Below are 24741 nucleotides of genomic sequence, written 5' to 3' on the forward strand. Positions count from 1 at the left end.
ACTTCCCGAATCTAAAGTCCCTGAATATTAAAGTCCCACACTTGAGAGAAAAACACACTTCAGATCAAAAACTCGCTCACAAATAGCAATATAAAAGAACTTAGCTTGCAGAGATAGCTGCTTCTGGCTCCTATGTTGGAAGGGACTGAGAGGGTTCAGACAGATGTAATTTATCAACTCTTAATTAGCAATCAATTAGCTCACCATCCACCTGTGTAGCACCCAGCAAGCTTGTGTGTATACAAGCTATAGTGATGTATACCGAGTAAACCAGATACAATGTATATAACCCCTAGAAAAATATATACAGATAAACTAAACTATAGTACCTTGCTATATACTATATGTCAACAGGGATTTGTTATAAATAAGCTCAGTAAGAACAGATATCACTCAGTAACAGGTATGTTGTCTGCCACCTCTTCAATGACAGATTGTGCTGCTCTATACAGACTGGATATTAAAATGTCGAAGATATGAAGATTTATTGCACAGTCTTACAGTAGGAATGTCCATTGTTACCCATAGCAACCAATCATATCTCAGCTGTCAACTATTCATGAGTCCTGGCTATATGAAAGCTGAGCTTGGTTGCCATGGGCAGCAAAGGACATGGGCTCTCAACATCCCACCCCCCAAAAAAACTAAATAAACACACAGACATCTGCTAACTTTTGGTAAACTTTGGCCACGGTATTAGTTATGGTAACCTAAGTAAACATCAGAATAAATCAAAACCTCAGATATGAATTCAATAACAACCAAGACACAATCAGCTAATCTCCACACTGTGCATCACTGGCCATCAAACAAATACGACAACAGTCCATTGAATGCGAATTAAAGCAAGGGAGGGTGGGTTTCTTCACAGACTTCTTGACCACAACACTAACTCTCTCTTCTTCCCTTCTTCATTTTACAGGTCTCCTCACACTGAGCCACAAGACTGGTCCTTTGAATTTATAACGGCTCAAAAGCCTGCCAAAAAGATCCAGCCTATCAGTTCCTTCCTCTCCTGTAAATCTGCCCAGCAACCAGCCTGCAAAGAGACTCCAGAAAAGGTTAGTACCATCCTGGCCCCACCACAGGTGGGGACGGGAGAAACCAATAGCAACAAACTCCACAACACACAAATGTGGTATACCACCGGTGTTGTGTCGAAGGATCGGCCGGTCACTTGCTAAATGGTAGGGTGTGACGCCACTCCGGTGGTGGTTGGCCGAGATACAGGCAGGCCTTAAGATGTTAGGGTATGTGCACACGGAGCAATTCTAGCGGAATTCTGCCCGAATTCCGCCATAAAAAGCGGGCGGAATCCGCGTGGAATTCCGCCCGTGTAAATGCAACATTGCTCTTTCCATAGAGAACAATGGGATTTCCGACTGCCCGTGCACACAGAGTAAATTTCCGTCCGGAATTCCGCGCAGAATCCGCATTCCGCCCAAAGAATGTACATGTCAATTCTTTGGGCGGATTCCGCTAGAGGAATCTTATAGAAGTCAATGGGGTTTGAATTCTGCTGGTAATTCCGCTTGCATTCCGCTTGATTTCCGCGCGGATTCCGCTCGAATTCCGCTCGAATTCCGCCAGAGCACAATAGGCGAGGAATTTCAAGCTGAAATTTTTCAGCTACAATTCCTCGAGAATTGCTCAGTGTGCAAGGGCCCTTATGTGGTAACGACAGTGCCGGTTGGGCACACAGGTGTGATGGCACGCCTAGCTTTTAATTTAGAAGGCCGGTTGTACCCTTTTTCCTGTGGACAGTGTCCTGCCGGGTTGCTACAGGGTCCCTTGGGATAATATCACGGTGGGCCGGAGTGGTGTAGTGACCCTCCCGGACTATCGGAACTGCCACCCACAGAAAAGTGAAGTGTCCCAAGGCTGTAGTGTACACTGTGTCTGCGTGGGATGAAGAATCAAGAAGTCTCTTTATCATAAATAGGCTTGTTTTTACTTAAGAAGTACTTGTGTGCAGCAAGTTATACAGCTTTGCTTTTACAGTATAGGTTTCTCAAGATATAACTCAGCCAGATGTTATACTGTCATGACGCCAGTGCCAGGTGGGCACACAGGTATGGAGGCACACTTGCTTTTATTTTAAAGTGGCTGGTTATACCCTTTCCCCTGTGGTCTGTGACCTGCCGGGCTGTGAGAGGGTCCCTTGGGTGCTTATTACGGTGGTCCAGAGTGGAGTTGTGACCCATCCGGAAAGGAATGGTGCAATTACGGTGTCGTGTTTAAGTAATAATCACTGAGTCCTGTTACCATAAATAAAATCTCCTTTACTTTAGGAATACTTGATACAGTAGACTTGTGAATTGAAAATATATTTTGAACTTTACTGACAAGACTTGTGCTGAGAGCTTGAGAAGTAGCATAGCCAAGCTGGCTTGGTTGCATGCTGAAAAGTAAAGTGGGAGTACAGAGTAGTAGGGAGGAGGATGTCGCGAGAGTCCCAACCCAAGTAGTAATGTGCTCTGCCGAAACTTTAGAGGTAGAACAAATAGAATACTTGAGAGTAGAGAGAATACCTGTGCCTGTGTTTTGACTTCTTGTCTTTTCACCACCTATTGCCCCCCAGTGTCAGGTGACGCATCCTATGAGGGTGACACAAGCCCCAGACCTTGTAACCTGGGTTGAGCATAGTGGCCAAGGTATCCTGGTTACACCCACGGTGAGAGATAGAGTATGTAGGCTTCTAGCAAATTTGCTGTATCCGAATCAGTTTCTCTTGTTTCAGCATACTGTCCTGCACCTTTAGACTTGTTCTTGGCATGGGCTGGGATGATCCCTGACTTTGTCCTCTCTGTGAGCATTCAGCACTGCATAGTGTGTAGAAGTGCTGCTTTCAACAAAAGAGTATCCGTTCTTACCATGTGTGTCTGTCCACTATCACACTCCAGACTAGACTGCACTGGACTGTCCTCTAACATGGGACCTGGAATAAGCCAGGGACCAACTTGACTGCTGTAGGGACTGTTTTGGCTTGTGTCCTCTCTGTACAGGAACCAGACTAAGACTGACTAAGTGGGAGACTACACTCCCTCTCCCCATGTGACAACTTCCTACAGGGTATGTAATAACTGCTGTGAGTGGTGGAGAAGAGGGTGCAGAAGAAGGAGAATAGAGATAGGTGGAGAAGAGAAAAGAGCTCTCATCACAAACAACAATAACCCCTTGAGTACTACAGCTGTGCAATACATAGATACAAAACATACACACTAGCGACATCTAGTGGCAAAACTTAGGTACTACTTCATTACCACTTTTACTTAGAGTACAGGCTTTTGCCAGGGTTGTATAAACTAGTAGCACCCGTGGTGAAACACCACAATGCAGAGGATTGGCAGGAAGCTGTGTTATATAAGAGCCGCTATTTTAGGTTACATTTTATTCTGGGTTTTTAAAAAATTAGTAATTTATATGAGCTGATGGTTCACATATTTTGTAAAATGATTGAGTCTTTTAACTTCCTATAGAAATCCACACATCCTGCATCCATTACTAGACTCCTCCACATTATCACAGAACAATATGTTGCCTCAGCATCTTCTACTAATAAAACTACGTTCATGAAACCGTTCAAAAGCAAAACTCTCCTTGTTGTCCATAGCAACCAATGACATCTCTCATTGGTTGCTAAGGGCAACAAGCAACGTTTTGATCAATCTGCCCCAATCTATTTATTGTAGATGAAAAATGCTAACTCTCTTTGTTGCTAACAGCAACCAGTCACAGCACAGCTTTTGTACTGCATTCTTGAAAAGTGAAGGCTGCACTCTGATTGCCTGCTATAACAACAAAGGCAGCTTTATGAATTTCCCCATTATATTAAGTGTGTTAGGGGCCTAGGGCAAGTCAGGGAATGGCCCCGGGATGGTCCGCATTAGGAAGCTTGGGTGAGTCTAGGCTGGGAAGGGTCCAGGGAGGGTCAGTGTTAAGGGGCTGCAGCGGGTCTGGGCTGGGAAGGGCGACAGGAGGGTCTACATTAACGAGCTTGGATGGGCCTGTACTGGGAAGGGCGACTGGAAGGACCACGTTAGGGGCTGGGAAGTGTGTTGGGAGGTCCACGTTAGGAGCTGGGGCATGTCTAGACTGGGAAGGATGATGGGAATGTCCACGTTAGGGGGTTGTCAGGTCACTGCTTGCTTCGTCCTTAATATCGTGCCGTGTAATATGGCCTTCACCCTGCTAGTATCTTATCTCTTTCTCTTAGGTTTCAAACATCTTTTCACTGCAACTGATATACTGTGATTCCAGAAAAAAAAAGAAAGGGAGGCACTCACCGTTTAAAAATCTTCTTTATTTGTAAATCTTCTTAAAAAGTCATTCAGAGTGAGTAGCGGAGGACGCCGTGCAGTAGCTGACAGGGCAACAGCCGTTTCCCATGTGCATGCGCGCTGCCTCAGGCACTACTTTACCCACTCATGTGTGTACCTAAATTGCTTTCTAGGGCACAATTACAATTAATTACAAATACAATTAAAAACCAAGAATTTATATGTTATATGTGCACATGCATGTATTAAAAACAGTTACTATAAAGGTACAGATTCAATAATGTATGCGTGGACAGCAGATTATAAGAACATGCTTAGATCGATACATTCATTCAGACCACATTCATTTTTTGCGTTAGTTTGCATGATGATCCTAGCTTCTTTTTGTAATAATATCTTATTAGTATCTATGCCATTTTTATAGTACACACTTTCTAGTCCAATGAATTTAAGGTGGCGGACATCACCCTTATGTATTTTGTTTATGTGTTGTATCATGCGGGGGACACCTTTTTTAGTTCTTATGGATCTTACCTGTTCAGAAAACCTTTTGTTTAAAGGCCTAGTGGTTTTACCCACGTAGTACACACCACAGCTACAGAGAATAGCATATATGACATTTTCAGTTCTACAGCAAATCATATCAGTAATCCGAAAGAAGACTACTCCTAAAGTTATGCTTTTACAGCTGTGAAAATAATCGCACCAGTTACAATTGCTGCACTTATGGTTACCGATTGGCGTAGACATAGTCAACCAACTTTTTTTTATTCTTGTTAACTTTAAATTTGCTGCTCACTTAAGTATCTTTTAAATTTTTGCAGTGTCGAAATGTCAATAATGGTGAATCAGAAAAATAGTTGGCTAATATGGGGTCTTGGGTAATGAGATACCAATGTTTTTTTTTTTAATAATGTCACGTATGGTATTGGCTATAGGGCTAAACCTAAAGGAAAATGCAAAACGTGTGGTGGAATTTTTATTGGTTTGTTCATTTCTCTTATTAATAGGTTTTTTATTTTGAATTAAGTAAGTACGGGAAACCATGAAAGCTCTGTCTCTGGCACATATCAAGTCATCTCTAGGGTAACCTCTCAACACTAATCGCTCCAGAAGATCTTGCGATTGTGAAAGGTAAGTGACATTAGTGCTGTTGATACGTCTTAATCTAAGGAATTGTCCGTAAGGTGCGGCTTTCTTAGTGTGAACAGGATGATAGCTTGTATATGTAATGTAGAAAAGCATTGGTGGAGGTGAGTTTTCTAAAGCAGGTTGTCTCTAGATGATCATTGGTTACTTTTACCAATACGTCAAGAAATTCTATTTGTTGCAGATCTGTCTTATATCTAAATGTCATGTTCATTGAATTAAATAAACAGATGAACGCTATGGACCAACGAACACAATCCCCTTCTCAAATGGAAAGCGAGGATGCAGCAATTGGTATAAAAATGAAAAAACGCATGGGAACTGCTGGCAGTGTGTGTACTCGGTTCAACCACGCAACTCCTTTGGGTGCAGTAAAAATGTTTTATTTCATGCAAAGCGACGCGTTTCGGCCTACAAAATATAGGGCAGGCCTTTCTTAAGCTCAAGCTTGAGATTGTTACTGAGTTTTGGTATATTTGGTATTGCCCCCCATATCGGCCCTTTTTATGGTATCTTTTCTACTAGCCATTTTAGGGCTGAAATTTTGGTAGGAGTTGAATTCATATTATCTGTCGGATATATATGGGCTTTGATATCTTCAAGCAACTTGTGTTTAAACAAATCTACATTACTACCTGGTGGTATAGGGGGGAAAGTGTAGAAGGTATACAGCCTGTAAAAAAAAAAGTAGTAGAAGACGAACAAAAACCTAGTTGTATCAGAATCTCTATTGTCTGATAAATCTAGTAACATAGTAACATAGTAAATAAGGTTGAAAGAAGACAAGAGTCCATCAGGTTCAACCTAGGGAAATCCTACTGTGTTGATCCAGGAAGGCAAAAACGCCCATGAGGCAGATGACAATTGTCCCATCACAGGGAGAAAACTCCCTCCCGACTCCAGTGGCAACCAGAACAATCCCTGGATCAACGTATCACTGGAAATCTAAGGCCCATAACTTGTAATATTATATTGTTCAAGAAAAGCATCCAGGCCTCCCTTGAACTTATTTAATGAATCGTCCATGACAACATCATGTGGCAGAGAATTCCACAGTCTTACCGCTCGTATAGTAAAGAATCCGCGTCAATGCTGATGATGAAATCTTCTTTCCTCTAGACGTAGAGGATGCCCCCTTGTCATGGTTACAGACCTTTAGCATCTATACCTCTTTTGATGCATCCCATTATTTTATTAACCTTGGCAGCTGCTGCCTGGTACTGATCACTAAAGTTGAGTTTACTTTCGGAAGTAGTTTTACCCAGTGTTTTATTATTTAGCACATAACTGTACTTATTATTTCTGCGGCCCAACTGCATAACCTTACATTTATCACCATTAAACTTCATTTGCCATTTCACCGCCCAAGCCTCTAGCTTCTCCAAATGCCTCTGTAATATGATATTATCCTCCTCTGTACTGATTACTTTACCCAGTTTAGTATCATCTGCAAAAATGGAGATTCTATCATGTAGCCCCTCAACAAGATCATTAATAAAAATATTAAAAAGAAGTGGACCCAACACTGACCCCTGTGGTACCCCACTAGTAACTAAAACCCAATCTGAATATGTTTCATCAATGACCACCCTCTGTTTTCTATCACATAACCAGTTACTTACCCATTTGCATACGTTTTTGCCGAGTCCCAGCATCCTCATTTTGTAGACCAACCTTTCATGCGGCACAGTATCAAATGCCTTTGAAAAGTCCAGATACACAACATCCACAGCCTCCCCCAGGTCCAGTCTATAACTTATCTCTTCATAGAAGCCGATCAGATTAGTCTGACAGGACCGATCCCTCATAAATCCATGCTGGTGCTGCGTCATAAGATTATTTTCATTAAGATACACCAGTATAGCATCTCTTACAATCCCCTCAAATACTTTACCTACTATAGATGTTAGACTTACAGACCTGTAGTTTCCAGGATCACTCTTTGACCCCTTCTTGAATATTGGTACCACATTAGCTATGCGCCAGTCCTGTGGAATAATCCCTGTCGTAATAGAATCTTTAAATATTAGGAAAAATGGTCTGTCTAACACAGTATTTAATTTTTGCAAAACTCTAGGGTGGATACCTTCTGGGCCCGGTGACTTATGGATTATAATGTTTTTAAGGCATCTCCCCACTTCTTGTTGTGTTAGGCAGGTGAGATTTATAGGAGGATTTATATTATCCCTAGTCATGTCCTCTGTTATGGGATTCTCCTCTGTGAATACAGTAGAGAAGAATGTATTGCAGATGACGCGGCCGCGTCATCAGCCGCTCCACCGCGATTGGCTGAGCATAACTGTGCTCAGCCAATTGCGGCTGAGCACAGTTGTGACGCGGCGGAGGGGGGGCGGCGGCAGCGATTCGTCCGCCTGTCCGAAGATGACGTTTGGCACAAGATGGCGGACGGCCTCGACACAGATCAGGTAATGTATAATGCACCACACACTTCCGGGTACACGGGCGGGGGTGGTGGGACACGGGGAAGGGGGCGATTCACAGACATAACATACATTACAAAGTTGCATAACTTTGTAATGTGTGTTATTCTGTGAATAATTTTTTAGCGCCGCACTACCCCTTTAAATATGTCCCATTTTTCTTGTGTACTTTTACTTCTGAAGGCATTGTCCCAGTCTATGTTCCCAAGGTCCTCTCTTAGTTTTTGGAAATTAGCCTTTCTGAAACTTAATGTTTTTGTAGCCCCTCTACTAATCATTTTATTGAAGGATAATTGAAAACTTACTATGTTATGGTCACTAATACCTAGGTGACCCCCACCTCTATTTTTGATATTCTGTCTGGCCTATTGGTTAAGATTAGGTCCAGGAGTGCCCCCCCTCTTGTTGGTTCCTGTACTAGTTGGGTGTAACGCCCGGAGTAGTGGATCCACTGGACCGGCACCAGCGATGACACAAACCTCACCAGGGAGCGGAGTCTAAGGGGCCGCTGGTTTTCACCAGAGCCCGCCGCAAGGCGGGATGGACTTGCTGCGGCAGGCGACCCCCAGGTCGCTACCCCTGGCTTGGTTGCTGGTGTCGGCAGGCGAGGCGTGGCAGGAGATGGCACAGGCAATAGTCTGCAGGTGAGAGCGCACGTGACAGGCTGGACACGGGAACAGGTGGAGTGACAGGGAAACAGGAACCAGGAACAGGGACTTGGGACCAGGTAATGGACAGGACTCAGGAACAGGGACTTGGGACCAGGTAACGGACAGGACACAGGAACAACAGGGAGCTGGGCCAAACGCTATGGGAAGCATGTAGAGGCTCCAACCCAGGGGACAGGGCATGCTGGGATTTATAGGGGAGTGATTAGGTGCAACTACCAATTAGGAGCGCACTGCCCCTTTAAATCTGAGACAGCCGGCGCGCGCGCGCCCTAGGAGGCGGGGACGCGCGCGCCGGCCGGCACAGCGGGAGACAGGAGCGTGGAGAGGTGAGGCGCCCCCCGGGGCCGAGGTGATAGCAGCGCCGGGTCCCCGACTATGGACACCGGCTGCTGCATGGGGCAGGAAGCGGTCGCGGCGGCGGCCCGGAACGCAGGACGCCGCCGCGGCCGTGACATTGGGAAAGGTAATTATCTTTTACTATTTCCAAAAACCCGCTTCCCTTCCTGGAGCTGCAGGTTTCTGCTTTCCAGTTTATATTTGGTCCCCCATAATAATGACTTCCCCCTGCTTCGCTGCCGCATCTATTTTTCTTATAAGATTTTCTGATTCTTCCACTATACTTGGAGGTTTATAACTCACTCCTATAAGAATTTTATTATTCTTCGTCCCTCCCCTTATTTCTACCCAAAGAGATTCCACATTATCATCACTTATATCCTCCCGCAGAATGGGCTTAAGGCATGATTTAACATAAAGACAGACCCCTCCCCCTTTCTTATTTCTACGGTTATTTCTGAATAGACTGTAACCCTGGATATTAACAGCCCAGTCATAACTCTCATCCAGCCATGTCTCGCTTATCCCCACTATGTCATATTTCTCTTCAACCTCTATGAGTTCTAATTCCTCAGCTTTATTAGTGAGGCTTTGAGCATTAGTATACATACATTTAATATGTTTGTCCATATTCCCTTTCCTCTTGTGACTAGTGACTGTTCTATCCTTTCCCGCCACTCCACCCCCAGTTCCATAATCTAGGCCCAGCTCTCCATCTACTCTGTCTTCACTTACTATATTGTAGTTGCCCTCCCCCCCGATCCCTAGTTTAAACACTCCTCCAACCTCTTAGCTATCTGCTCCCCCAGCACGGCTGCACCCTCCCCATTGAGATGCAGCCCGTCCCTACCGTAGAGCCTGTAACCGACCGAGAAGTCGGACCAGTTCTCCATGAACCCAAACCCCTCTATTCTACACCAGCTCTTGAGCCACTTATTTACCTCCCTAATCTCCCGCTGTCTCTCAGGTGTGGCTCGTGGTACAGGTAATATTTCGGAGAATATCACCTTCCTGCCTAAGTCCCTGAAATCTTTTTTGAGGACCCGCCACCTACCTCTAACTTTATAATTGGTGCCAATGTGCACCATGACTGCTGGGTCATCGCCAGCCCCTCCCATTAATCTGTCAGCCCGATCCGCGATGTGACGAACTCGAGCGCCAGGAAGGCAACACACCATTCGACGATCCCGGTCTTTGTGACAGATTGCCCTGTCTGTCCCCCACTACCAGTACCTGCCTGACCTGCCCTGAACTCCTGTTTCCCACCTTACTGGAGCAGACCCCCCCCTGGCTTTCAGAGGCAGTGTCCTGCTGCAGCAATGCCACCCCTGAATCAACATCCCCCTCATCCGCCAAGTTGGCAAACTTGTTGGGGTGTGCCAGATCAGGACTGGCCTCCCTCACACTCTTCCCTCTACCCTGTTTTCTAACTGTCACCCAACTAGTTGCCTCTTTCTCCTGTACCTCCATGCTATCACTCTCTCCATCTACCCCTTGGAGCGCTTACTCAGTGAGCAGCAGACCCCTTTCCAGTTTGCTAATGCATCTCAATCGTCGCAGCTGCTCATTTAGATCCAGGATCTGGGCTTCCAAACCAGCAACATGCACACATCTCCCACAATGGTATGCACCCTCGATCGGTTGATAAAGGATTGCATACATCGCACAAGATGTACATTGGGCCGCATTGTCAAACATGGCACTAATTTTTATGGGGATATTATGTATAACTAAACAAAAAACAAAACAACAAGCAACAAAAGCAAAAAATGTGTTCAAAAGCACATAAACAATTTGTTTTCCTCTAAAAACCCCCGAATCTAAAGTCCCAGAATATTAAAGTCCCACACTTGAGACAAAAACACACTTCAGATCAAAAACTCGCACACTCCAAAACTCGCTCACAAATGCAATTTAAGGCTATGTTCACACTGCGCATGATTCCGTTCGTAGTTCGTACGCCGCCGTACATGTGCGGCTGAAACTACGGGCGGGGGAAAAATCGACATGCGGCCGAACCGCGAACATACGCCGTAGTACAGTTATGCTTCCCTAGCTTGATTCGAAGCGATCTGAGGCAGGTCATTTACTTGGAAATCTTCGCCCAGCCCCGTAAACCACACAGAACCTTTTGGATCGAAAAATCAAGTTCAATTTGGCTGAAATAAGTACTTCGTACGGGACCACATGGAAATCCACGGCCGTGAGTTTCAACATTTCCGTCCTCAAACAATGGTCTTGTTCATTTTTCACGGCACCGTATACGATCCGGCCGTAAGCTCATACGTAGTGTGCACTGTATATCGTATACTTTCAAGCGAATGCATCAACCTCAAAACTACGTGCGTATATTCGCAGTTCACACTACGGACGGATTCATACGCAGTGTGAACATAGCCTAAAAGAACTTAGCTTGCAGAAATAGTTGTTTCTGGCTCCTGTGTCGGAAGGGTAAAGTAGTTAACACAATATTATCTATTTCAGTAGTAACACCTGCTAGAGAAAAACCTAGAGAATCCGACCTTAATGGAACATCGCCTTCGGGTATCATTTGTTTAGTAGCATGAAAAGTGTTCACATCAAGAAACTTTTTCAGCTGCAATGTGCATGTGGCTTTGAACAAGTCGATCTTGAAATCGATGGGACCGAACTGTTCAGTCACGCTGAAGTTTAAACCCTTATTGAGGACAGAGATTACATCTCTTATTCTATATCAGTGAGGTTAATAATTAAAAGTGGGTCTTTCAGTACTGTTTGTCCCTCACAATGTTCCATGAGATTTGTTTACTTTTCACATTGGGTACTTTTTCTTCTGCATCCACGTCTGATTTTTCTCTTAGGGTAACCCAGTTTTTTGAAAATTCATTTTGGCGAAGTCCTGCACTTGTGGTGACTACAGTATTTCCTTCAGGTTGTTTTTTGGGAATTTGTTTATTATCATTTTTTTTATTGTAGCTTTGCGATTATGATCTCTTTTTGATTTTGGTAAAGTCTTCTGTAGACGAGGAGTCCGACTCTTTCGTCCAGAAGTCTGTACTCTTTTTGTTATAGTTAGGGTTGGGTGTTGTTTTATTAAACTGTCGTGGTTGTGATTTTTTCAGCGATATTCTTTTTTATTCACAAAAGTATTTCCCATTTCATAATCCATTTTATCTCTGATAAATGTATCTTTTTTCTGTTCTCTTCATTCATTTTGTAGCTTAGATAATTTTGAATCCAATTTTTTCTGGAATTCATGAAAGTGGGCTTCACTCACTCACCTCCAACAATGCTTTTCTACATTATACAAGCGACAGAGCCTTCATAGTTTCCCGTACTTGCTTAATTCAAAATGGTGTATCAGGGTTGCGTCAGGGATCAGCTGCCCCATTTACAAAGCTATAATCCCTTACCTGCAGCTACCTGATCACAGAATGATGGATGACATCTCAAACAGTAATATATATACCAGTGTGCCCTGGATCACCATGTGCTCCTGTCCCGACGAGAATTTCAACATCTGACTTTGTCAAGGGACAAAAGCAGATTCCGATTCATCAGAGCAGGAGTGCGTGGTGATTGCACTGATCATCTTACTGCTGAGATCTGATCCCAAGATACAGCAGTGGGGAGAGAGCAGCTGCAACTTTTTCCATCTGCCAATCAAATCCCACGTGTTCATTTCATTAAAGCAGCGTTTCCCAACCGGGGTGCCGGGAGAACCCGCTAGGGATGTCGCGGGATCCCGGTGACACATTAAACATTAAAGTGAACAAAATGTAGGAGCAGGACCTGTCAGCATCCTGCTCCTACATTCAATCCCAAAGGTCACTGGCACTTCATACCTGAAGCCTATGGGACTCTGGGACGTGACCTCTCCAGCAGGGGTGATGATGCATCATCACGCCTGCCGGACGTTCCGTCCCCGCGGCTCGCAAGATGGAGCCAGAAGAAAGAGAAGAGCTGCTCTCTGCAGCCACACAGCCAGGATTAGGTGTGTATGATGTTTTTTTTTTATAACTATTATTGCACAGCAGGTGGGGGCTTAGTAGTTAGAGGGGGGCATATCATGTGGGATATTACTAGGGGCATAGCAGGGGGCATTATTATTGTATGGGGTACACAGCAGGGGGCATTATTGTCGTATGGGGTACACAGCAGGGGGCATTATAGTTGTATGGGGTACAAAGCAGGGGGCATTATTATTGTATGGGGTACACAGCAGGGGACAATATTTTTATATAGGGGTGCACAACAGGGGGCATTATTGGTATAAGGGAACACACTAGGGGGCACTATTACTATAAGTGGACATATCAGGGGGGCATTATTAGTATAAGTGAGCATATCAGGGGTCATTATTAGTATAAACGGGCATTATTAGTATATAGGGGGGCACATCAGGGGGCATTCTTACTATATGGTGGCACAGCAGGGGATGCTACATATGGAGGCAACCCACATTCCTATTCGCTTTACTGCACATGACACCAAACAGCGCAGTTACAACTGTATAGGAGCCTATAGGAGGAAGAAAGGGGGGGGAGGGGGGATTCAAAAGTTTGCTATGGGGCCCAGCCATTTCTAGTTACGCCCCTGCACATGTCCATCAAGTTAAACCAAGAAAGTGGTGGATGAAGTGCAGGGAGTGGGTGATGGGTAAGAACTTGTCTAAGCCTGTTTTGAAGTCCTCCACTGTTTTTGCTGCGACCAGATCCTGGGGTAGACTGTTCCAAAGATTCACTGTTCTCATGGTAAAGCAGGCTTGTCACCTCCGGAGATAGAACCTTCTTTTCTCCAGGCGGAGGAAGTGTTCTTTGTTTTTTAACCCCTTGCCGCAAAATGACGTTCCCGGAACGTCATGTAAAGCAGGTAGTTCCTGCAACATGCTGTCGCTGTCCCTAGCGGCAATCGGGTAGCTGGAGGTGGCTACATAGCAATCGGGTAGCAGGAGGGACCGCAGTGTCTATGGGGAATCCAGAGGGAGATCTGCTCCCTCTGACCCCCCAGTTCACCCTCCGGAGCTGCGCGGCTCCAGTGGGTTACCATAGCAATCCAGAAGCTGCTTAATACATCTGGGCTGCTATGGATTATAACAATCAGGCCCCTGCACTGAGGCAGGGGTCTGATCGTGTGAATGAGCTGTCAGTGTTCTGTCAGCTCATTCACTCTATAATACATTACAGCACTGATCATGTGCAAAAGTTACAGTTAAACACGCACACAAATACATAAATAAATAAACAAATAATTTAAATTAATTAATTAATTAACCCCTTAAGGACAGAGCCTGAAATGGCCTTAAGGACAGAGACAAATTTTATGAATATGACCTGTGTCACTTTATTCATTAATAACTTCGGGATGCTTTTACCTATCCGGCTGATTCTGAGATAGTTTTTTTGTGACATATGGTACTTTACATTTCTGGTAAATTAAAGTCGATACTTATAACGAATCTTTATGAAAAAAACCCAAAATAACGTGAAAAATTGTGAAAAAATGCATTTTTCCAACTTTGAAACTTTTCTGCTTATACAGAAAATGGTTATGCCACATAAATTATATATTAAATAGCATTAGCAACATGTCTTCTTTATGATGGTGGTATTTATTAAACAATTTTTCATTTTTTTACACAATAGAAAGCTTAAAACATTAGCAGCAATTTTCCAAATTTTCCGTAAAATTTCAAAATCAGATATTTTTAGGGAACTGTTCAGGTTTAAAGTGTATTTGAGGGGACTGCATGTTAGAAAGCCCCACAAAGCACCCCTTTTCAGAAACTGCACCCCCCAAACTCTGCAAAGGCACATCCAAAAAGTTTTTTAACCCTTTAGGAGAGTCACAGAAATAAAAGTTAAGTGTGCAAGAAATTTGAAAATTTTAATTTTCTGTGCAGAGATTTTATTGTAATCCAATATTTTTCATAATTATAAACCTACTACCAGAGAAATGCACCCCAATATTGATTGCCCCGTTTCTGCAGTTTATAGAAATACCCCATATGTGGCCCTATTGCATTGTTTGACGCAACCACAAGCCTCAGATATAAAGGAGCACCTAGTGAATTTCAACGCCTCCGTTATATTTGGTCATTTTTGACTGTACCACTTCAGGTTGGCAGAGGCTCTGGGGTTCCAAAACATAAAAAACACCCCTAAAGGGACACAATTTAGGAAACTACACCCCTCAAGGAATGTAACAAAGGGTGCGGTGAGCATTTGGACCCCACAGGTGCTTCACAGATTTTCAGAACAATATGGCGTAAAAAGAGAAAAAAAAATTTTTTACACTATAACGTTGTTCTAGCCTTCAATTTTTCATTTTCACAATGGGATAAAAGGAAAAAAAAAAAAAAGCGTGTAGCGCAGTTTCTCCCGAGTACAGAAATACCCCACATGTGGACATAAAGTGCCAAGCGGGCGGAGGACGAGCCTCTAAAGTAAGGGAGCGCCAATTGGCTTTTGGAAGCTGAATTTCACTGGAATGGATTTCAAGTGCCATGTCGCATTTACAGAGCCCTCGTGCTGCCAAGACACTTGAAACCCCCCATAAGTGACCCCATCCTGGAAACTACAACCCTTAAGGAATCTAACAAGGGGTGCAGTGAGCATATGGACCCCACTGGTGACAGGCACAAATGTGGAACAATGTTACGTGAAAGGGAAAATTTTCATTTTTTCACTTTCATCAAGTGCCCGTCACCCGTCATCAAGGGGTCTATATCCTCACTGCACCCCTTGTTAGGTTCCTTGAGGGGTGTAGTTTCCAGAATGGGGTCACTTGTGGGGGGTTTCTAGTGTTTTGGTAGCACGAGGGCTCTGTAAATGCGACATGGCGTTTATCATCCTTTCTGGCCGAATCCAGCCTCCAAAATCCAAATGGCGCTCCTTCCCTTCGGAGGCTTGGCCTGCACCCACATGGCGCTTTATGTCCACATGTGGGGTATTTATGGACTCGATGGAAATTGCTCTACACATTTTGTGTGTTTTTTTCTCTTTTAACCCCTTGTGAAAATGAAAAATTTAAGGCTAAACCAACATTATAGTGTAAAAAATGTAACATTTCATTTTCACGCCACATTGTTCCACATTTGTGCCCATCACCAGTGGGGTCCATATGCTCACTACACCCCTTGTTACATTCCCTAAGGGGTGTAATTTCCATAATGGGGTCACTTGTGGGGGGTTTCAACGGTCTTGGCAACACAGAGGCCTTTTAACTGCAACTTGGCCCTCGAAATCCATTCCATTCCAAATCCAGCCCCCAAAAACCAAATGGTGCTCCTTCCCTTTGGAGGCTTACCCTGCACCCGCATGGCGCTTTATGTCCACATGTGGGGTACTTTCGTACTTTTGTGGTTTTTTTTATCTTTTAACCCCTTGTGAAAATGAAAAAATCAAGACAAGATCAATGATTTAGTGTAAAAATTAAGCATTTTTTACACTAAATGTTGGTCTAGCCTTGATTTTTTCCATTTCCACAAAGGGTTAAAAAAGAAAATGAACACAAAACGTGTAGAGTAATTTCCCCTGAGTACGAAAATACCCCACATGTGGACATTATGTGCCATATGGGCACAGGGCAAGCCACCAAAGGGACAGAGCGCCATTTAGAGGCTGGAATGGAGGATGGAGGCCATGTCGCAATAACAAAGCTCCTGTGCTGCCAGAACAGTAGAAACCCCCCACAAGTGACCCCTGTCTGGAAACTACACCCCATAAGGAATCTAACAAGGGGTGCAGTGAGCATATGGACCCCACTAGTGACGGGCAAATTTGTCGAACATGTGCCAGGAAAATAAAAAATACCATTTTTTTTCCTTTTCACGGCACAAATGTGTCCGTCACCAGGGGGCCATATCCCCGCTGCCCCCCTTGTTAGATTCCTTATGGGGTGTAGTTTCCAGAATGGGTTCACTTGTGGGGGTTTTCTACTGTCCTGGCAGCACAAGGGCTTTGTAATTGCATCATGGCAAGTCTCTTATGGGTATGGCGGCCATACCTATTTAGCTGGGGAAAAGGGACAATTTTAATTTATTTGGGGGTATTAGGCCAATTATTAGTTTATAAGGTTTAAAAAGACAGGTGTCCATCAAATTCAACCTGTGTTGATCCAGAGGAAGGCAAAAAACCCTCGTGAGGCAGACGACAGTAGCCTCTTCACAGGGAAAAAATTAACCCCTTAAATGCCACGATCGCGCCACGAGTGTGAGTGAGAGGGGCATCTCCGGTCACTTAACTATCGGGACTCACGCAGCGTGTCTGCGAGGGTCCCGATCACACTGCTTGACAGCCGGGGGATTACTTCTTACCTCCGTGCATTCTGATCTGATCTGATCTGATCTTTGAGTCTGCCACAGGCCACAGGCAGGCTCTATCAGATGATCGCCGATAACATTGATCCCTGCTATGCTATGACATAGCAGTGATCAGTGAATGTAATCCAATTTATTAATGTAAAAGTCCCCTAAGGGGACTTAAAAAGAGTAAAGAATAAATAAATAAAAGTTTTTAAAAATGTCCCATAGCCCCTCCCCCAATAAAAATGAAAATCACCCCCTTCCCATTTTATACATAAAACACATAAAAATAATCAAGTTAATTAACATATAATATACGTTAGCATGCAGAATTGTCCAATCTATTAAAATAAAACAATATTGTTCCTGCACGGTGAACGGCGTGAACAAAAAGCGGTCAAAAACTTTTTTAAAATTATATTTTATGTATAAAAAAATTTATAAAAAGTGATCAATACGTCTGATCTAGAAAAATTTTTTACTAATAAAAACTAGAAATCGTGGTGCAAAAAATGACACCCCATACGACCCCATAGAAAATAAAAATAAAAGCGCTATAAGAGTCACAATAGGGCTATTTTAAATATAACATTTTGCAAGAAAAAATTTTTTTTAGTTGTAATAAAATTAGTAAAACATTAAAAAAAAATAGTAAACATGCATATCACTGTGTTTAGACCGACCTACAGAATAAAGAAAAAAATGCCAGTTTTACCGTAAAGTGCATTACGTAAACATGGAACCACCCCAAAATGAGCAAAATTGCATTTTTTGACCCAAAGTCACCCCATAAATGATATTTTGGGGGTCCCGTTATTCATTTTATTACAGATTGAAAGATGATATTACAAAGTACAACTGAAAAAAAACAAGCCCTCACATGGCCCTGTAGGTGAAAAATTAAAAGAGTTATGGGTCTTAGAAGACGAGGAAAAAACCCGCAAAAGTGACAATTTGCCGGTCCTTAAAGTGACACTGTCACTTCTTTTGTGCATTCTGACATCTCTACTCAGGTGTAAAGGGTAAATTTAGCGTTTTTCACACCTTATTTCATATCATACGTCATGGTGGGTCACGGAACGGCCGGTCTCTGGCCGGATCATCTCGGCCGGTACTTAAGTACCGGCCAGATGATCTTTCCGTCCGCGGAGCTTACCATAGCACACAGTGAAGCAAGCGGCCGGAGCCGCTCGCTTCACAGTGTGAACTGACAGGTCTTTCTGCGGCCGGAATTCACTGAATTCTGGCCGCAGAAAACTGACCTGTCAGTTATTTGCGGGGCCGCACAGATCCCGGCCGGAGCGTATACGATGTGTGTACGCTCCGGAGCGGGATGCCATTGCTCAATAGGCTGTGTTGGCACTGCGCAAAAACTACGGCCGTTCTTGCCATCGGCAACAACGGCCGTAGATTTACGTAGTGTGAACATAGCCTTAGGGTGCGTTCACACATACAGGATCTGCAGCAGATTTGATGGTGTGATTTAATGCTGTGTTCCGTAATTTTGATGAAATCTGCTGCTGATCTGCTGCGGATCCCATACGTGAAAACATACCCTTATGGGGTAAAATTGGGCAAAAAATAAAACTCTGCACATTTTTTTTCAAGGGGGGGGGGGGGCGTGTTTTTGTAATGCACTTTATGGCAAAAATGAACTCTTTATTTTATTGGTCAGCCTGAATATGGCAACTTTTTTTTTTTTTTTGCAAATAAGTGTGACTACAATGGCCCTATTGTGAATCTTGTAGCGCTTTTATTTTTTCATGTACTGGGATGTATGGGGTTTCATTTTTAGCGCCATGATCTCTAGTCATTATTAGTACCATATTTGTGTAGATGAGACGTTTTGAACAATTTTTATAATTTTTTAAAAAATAAAATGTAATAAAAATAATCAATCCTGGTATTTTACTACCGCTTTTTGTTTACACGGTTCACTGTGCAGAAACAAAATTGGTTTATTTTAATAGATCGGAGGATTACACACGCTACGGTATATAATATGTTTATTTTTATGTGTTTTATTTATAAAATAGGAAAGGAGGTGATTTAGACTTTTATTGAGGGAGGGGCTATGGTGTTTTGGTTTTTTTAACACTTTTTTAAAAAATGTATTTTACAATTTTTATGTCCCCTTAGTAACCTTTAACATTTTTACATTACATTTTACACAGTGATCCTTGCAATGCCAATCATCTACAATCATCACTCATCTGACTGCCGGGAAAAAGGTAAGGGACCCCCAGCAGTCAGATACAACAATCGGACAGTGACAGAAGCCCTGCAGGGGTTAATGGTGTGCCACCGCGAGATTGCGGTGGGCCCTCAGTAACAGTGTGGACCTGGCTGCATATAGCACAGGGCCGTAGGGAGCGGGGGAAAGGGGGGGCAGCTGCCCCAGGCGCAGAGACCGGGGGGGGGGGGGGGGTGCCATCACAGGGAGCAGAGAGAGAAGGATCACAGTGGATGAGGCAGCCTGGAAGCGTCCTGCCCTCTGTCAGTGTGGGGAGACAGGAGACGATTTTAACTTGATCAAAAGAGGTATTTCCCATACTGTACTGTCTCCTGGCTGCTGTTTAGCTATAATTTGCACAAAATCGATGCATTTTTGCGGTGAGATTTTGCACAAATCAGGGTTAAATAGCAGCCAGGAGACAGTACAGAAGAGTTACTGTGTAGCTGGTGAAGGACCTTGACATGTGACCATGATATCACCGCAGGTCCTGTATGTACACTGCACTATGGAGGAGGAAGAAAGAAAATACAGGTGTGTGGGAAGGGGAGTACAATCAAGGGTGCACAGTCTGGGGAGGGGGGTGAAGGGTGCCCAGTCTGGAGTGAGGAGGGGGGCAGGGGGGTACATGGTGACCCAGTCTGGCATGGGGGTAGACACACAAGAGAGTGTCCAGTGTTTATTTAGGAGTCTGGTCTGGTTGTACATTATTATATACTTAAAAAGGGACTCCAGTGGGGGGGGGCACTTTTTTACTGGGACCGGGGAGGAGGTGGCTGAGGAAAAAGACGTCCATTCACCTCCCCGTCTCCAGCGGTGGGTCCAGCATTGCGGCGCTCCGGTGCCCGGTTCCTGGCCGCTTCCGGGTGTCTGATGCAGGCCCGAGACGTGACGTCTCAGGTCTGGTCAGCCACTCAGTGAAGGAGGCGGGATCCGTTTTTGAGTCCGCTCAGATCCCGCCTTCTTCACTAAGTGGCTGAGCGGACTTAAAAACGGATCCCGCCTCCTTCACTGAGTGGCTGACCAGACCTGAGACGTCACGTTTCAGGCCCGCGTCAGACACCCGGAAGCAACCGGGAACCGGGGAGGTGAGTGGACATCTTTTTCCTCGGCCACCTCCTCCCTGGTCCCAGTAAAAAAGTGCATCCCCACTGGAGTACCCCTTTAACCCCTTAATAACTGCCCTCTCCAAATATATATCACATTTATATAAACCTCACCTACTATCTGCAGGGGTAGGGAACCTTGGCTCTCCATTTGTTGCAGAACTACAACTCCCATCATGTCTGGACGCCAATCTATAAAGCACCTGTATCTGTATATACAGCGACCATGATACAAGAGTAATTTTTCTGAATTATTTATTTTTTGAATTTGGTGGTGGAAAACCTTACTGGAGGTATTGCTGCTGTTGTCTCCGCTGCTGAGTGGAGGTAATCGAGCATCGGGAAATCCTAGGTTCTATAGAACTCGAACATTTACAAACCTGCCGCATTAGATTGCTGATGCCTGCCTGGTCCGTGGGAAAGGAGGAGACTGCCTGAGTACCTAGCTAATAGGCTGAATCCCGTAATTCCAGGCGGTACCCGGGCAGTCTCCTCCTTCCTCATAGACCGGTAAGGCATCAGCAATCAAATGCGGCAAGTTCGTGAATGTTCGAGTTCGATCGAACCTAGGATTTCCCGAGGATGGATCAACTCTACTGCTGAGCGTACCTGTGCATCAGGAGACGGCACCATAGAATCACATTACACTGGGTGTCACAATGGAGATAGATCAGGAACCTTTGCCTCCTAATTCACAGGTACAGACAGCAGGTAGCGGAGACAACGGTGTCTCTGTTAAGGCACTTAGGGACCAAATTTTAAATGGGAAAAATGGAAGTACTTTAAAAAATGCTGATTGAGCCCAGAGCTGCCTGATAATCATTACTTATAAAAACATTCCAGGTACACAGTAAATATGACGTTATGTATCCCATATTGTGAACACCACACTAGTGCTGCCGGTAGAGATGAGCGAATCGCTCATCTGAACAATCGCTTATCTAAACTTCATAAAAAAAAAAAAAGTATATATATATATATATATATATATATATATATATATATATATATATAGTCATATGGTATATATGTTATATACTAGCAGTGAAGGGACAACATGGGCCCCCCCTGTGCTTACTGCGCACACAAGGGGGCTCACTTCAAAGCACTGCCGGACCCACTGACGTACCGGTACGTTATAGGTCCTTGAGTGACAGGATGATGAACCAGTACGGAGTGGGTTTTTAAGTGGTTAAGCCCCACCCCTTGAATGATGTCATCACATCTGACCAGCCCTTACAGTCTACATCATCATCTTCCTGCCATATACATATAATCTGTTTTTGTTTATGGGCTGCATCTGGTATTGTAGTTTTGTCCCACTTTAATAAACATGTTCCCCTATTATCCTTTTATCCAGCCTGGTATCTTGCTTAGAAAAACTAAATTTTTCATCATTTGCTGCATGTTAAAAGGAGCCTGCCATATGTGTAGCAGGTTTTCCAGTGCGACACACTGTAAATAGCCAAGATATTACAATCCCTCAAATTCTGGAGAGAAAGGTAAATCAAAATACTATTGTCCGCTAAGATCATTTAACCTCCAAGGTTCTCCTCTTCAGATGCTGTTTTCAGATCTATTTTACACATCCAGTCTATATGTGGAGTATGCTTTCTGTGGAAGCCTGGAGAGAAAATACGTCATGCTGACTGACAGGAAAAATGCTCGAGCTTCATTAGGTTGTTCGTCACATACACAGCAAAGGGGCTTTCTCTGTCTGTGACAGTCACCAAGGCAGGAAATTGACTACCTGCTTGCATACAAATACAGTCACACAAACCCTGAGCAGCCAGTCAGTGGCATACCTGTATTTTTTATATGTCAGTATTACATAGATGCTTAAGGGTTTCCCCTGTTCAATCACCTGTTAAGGATTGCCGGTTCCAGGCGACCGTCTGGTACATCTCAATTCCTCTTTCTCTCCTATTTTGTCTACATTATATAATTCCATCAGAGCATCCACGATTATGTACTTCTCAAGACAAATTTGCTTATTGCTAATTCTCCTTTACATATACCGCCAGCCTTCCAAATGTCTGCCCCTCTTCTTAGTTTTTCCACCGTGTGTATGTGTGTGTCTAATGCAGCATGAATACTGCTGCACACAACTAGTCTTCACCACCCTCCTGTTGCACAGGACATTGAATCCGCCCCCCACCTCATTTCCATGTATCGTCATTGTCAGTCCTTGCATCATTTCACCAACTCTGTTTCATAGCTCACTTCTCTCCAGCATCATAATTCTAGCTGTCTCTTTCCAGCCCAGAACTCTGTCATCCTTTAACTCTCTCCGTTTTGGCATTGCCTTTTCTCTTCCATCTCCTGCTGGCAGTTTTCCTCTGAGACAATTGCCTTTCTTTGGAAACCAGACAGGTTTCGCAAAGTACAGGGCAACATATAAACCTATCATGACCCCAAATAGCCCCAGTATTTACAGCCAAAGAGCCTTTCCCTGTGCAAGAAACCTGTTCCTTACATGGTGGAATTAAAAGAGTTAAGCATTAGATGGAAATTCTTGGCAGTGTTACACAAGGCACACGATGACCAGGACGCCACTGCAGTCTACACAGACCTTAAAATGGCTAAAATATCTATGTCCACTGATGATCCCTTTGTGTGTCTGTGATGTTGTCTACTCCTCTTAGCGTGAATTAGACTCTTTACAGTAAAAGAGCCGCTACGTCTCATTCCATAGAATTAGGAGAATACATCGCCTTGCCACACTTCTGTCCTTAATACTCGTTTCACTTCATTTGCCCTTGTCTTGTAATCAGTGCCCCAGACAGTCTTGGAGATCTATGAAGGCTTCAGGACTCACCTCTCCATAGATTGGCTTTAAAATCTCTGATCCTGGATAACAATAACACACACCACACATAACTTTATAGCCTACAGCATCCTAGATCTGTCTGCAGTTTTTGCCTTTCCAGTTAACCCTTCAAAGCCTTGTATATATCAGGATTCCCATATCTCCTTGCCTGTCCTGCCTTTTTTCTCTTAAGTTTCACCTCATTTCTGAGACAGGCAGGTTTAGTTGGTTGCCACATTACATTGCTTCATTTTCCCGAGTCACCTCTCAGCATTCCTTATCTCATCATCCTGTTTGCTCCCTTCTCCTATTCATCAATATTTTTGACCTCCTCTCCTCTGGTCCCTCTCTCCCTCCTGGTCGCTCTCCCTCCCCTCTCTCGCTCTGCTCTGTCAGTATCACCAGACTCCAGCAAACAGTGGCAGAGCTAAGCTCAACTCAGCATCTAGTCTGATTCATCCTGGACAGACTTCTTTCCGTAAAGTACCATCATTTACCATCCCTCTATGTTGACATCCTGCCCTCCTCTCTCTTCATACACAGCACCATTTTACATTTACAGATGATCATCCTTGTACATTCCCATTGACCTCTTTTCTCATGCACTTTACCTTCCCTCATCACTTTTCTCTGACTCCTTTCACCATTCCCCAGTTGCCTGCTTGATTTCACATCCTTCTTTCTCTATCCTAGTTAGATCTTTTAAATCATTTTCCACATTTCTTCGTTCACCTTTTCTTGCCCCCCTCCTCCTTTGGCTTTGGCTTTACCTCATGGATATTCTACACTGGTTTTGTGTATACCTTGGTGTATTCTGCAGCTTGGTGCCTTGCTGTGGTCACCCACAACCATGTCGTATTCTTGCCCGTATTGGGCACACAGTTCGTCTTGGTGCCCTCTTACCCTTGGCTGGACACTCGCAGACAAGAATCCAGAATGTTCTGTCCCGGATCAGTCGTAGCAGTTTGCTCCCATATAATCTAAGTTTAGAGGTGGTTTCGGGAGCCCCAAAGGAAAGGGATCCTGTCTCGTTGGCACGGTGGTTATGCCAGGTGATAGTTGCCCAAGGAGTGGCTGCAGTGCTGGCATTCCCTCAGTCACAGGAGGAGCTGCTACAGTTGGAATTTTTGTCCAGTTTTTTGGAGATACCATTCCTCAGTATTCTGGAACAAGAACCGATCATGCCACTAACCACTAAGGTAAAACGGTAAAACCCTTTGTCAAAATTCTTCCACAAGTTTAATAGAGTGTGACAAGAAAAGCATATCATTGCTTGTCGTGCATGAAAAATGTAAATGTTTGCTTGTCTAAACGTTAATGTTCTTTTTAAATGTTCTCATTCTTTTAAATCATGTTATTTCCTCATACATCTAACCAAACACCTGTGTATACCAGCAGGCCCTCTGTTCCAGTCATTCATCTGGCAGCTTTT

The 24741-nt window shown here is 44.0% G+C and overlaps 1 protein-coding gene across 2 annotated transcripts in view; it reads left to right on the forward strand.

Annotated features, from left to right (window-relative positions):
• The first annotated feature begins 574 nt into the window (after positions 1-574).
• The window catches only part of GRIN3B (glutamate ionotropic receptor NMDA type subunit 3B), a 127374-nt gene continuing 103207 nt past the window's right edge, over positions 575-24741 (forward strand). The window contains exons 1-2 of one of the 2 annotated variants that reach the window (XM_069962396.1): positions 575-705; positions 923-1061. Coding sequence is in view for 1 of the 2 variants with exons in the window: in XM_069962395.1 (XP_069818496.1) it covers positions 24083-24508 (426 nt within the window). In the remaining variant the exon portion in view is untranslated. Of the gene's footprint in view, positions 706-922; positions 1062-24082; positions 24509-24741 lie in introns of those variants that run through there. The other variant, XM_069962395.1, reaches the window with a different exon arrangement.

The sequence above is a fragment of the Dendropsophus ebraccatus genome, chromosome 3 (assembly GCF_027789765.1).
Source record: "Dendropsophus ebraccatus isolate aDenEbr1 chromosome 3, aDenEbr1.pat, whole genome shotgun sequence".
NCBI classification, from domain to species: Eukaryota; Metazoa; Chordata; class Amphibia; order Anura; family Hylidae; genus Dendropsophus; species Dendropsophus ebraccatus.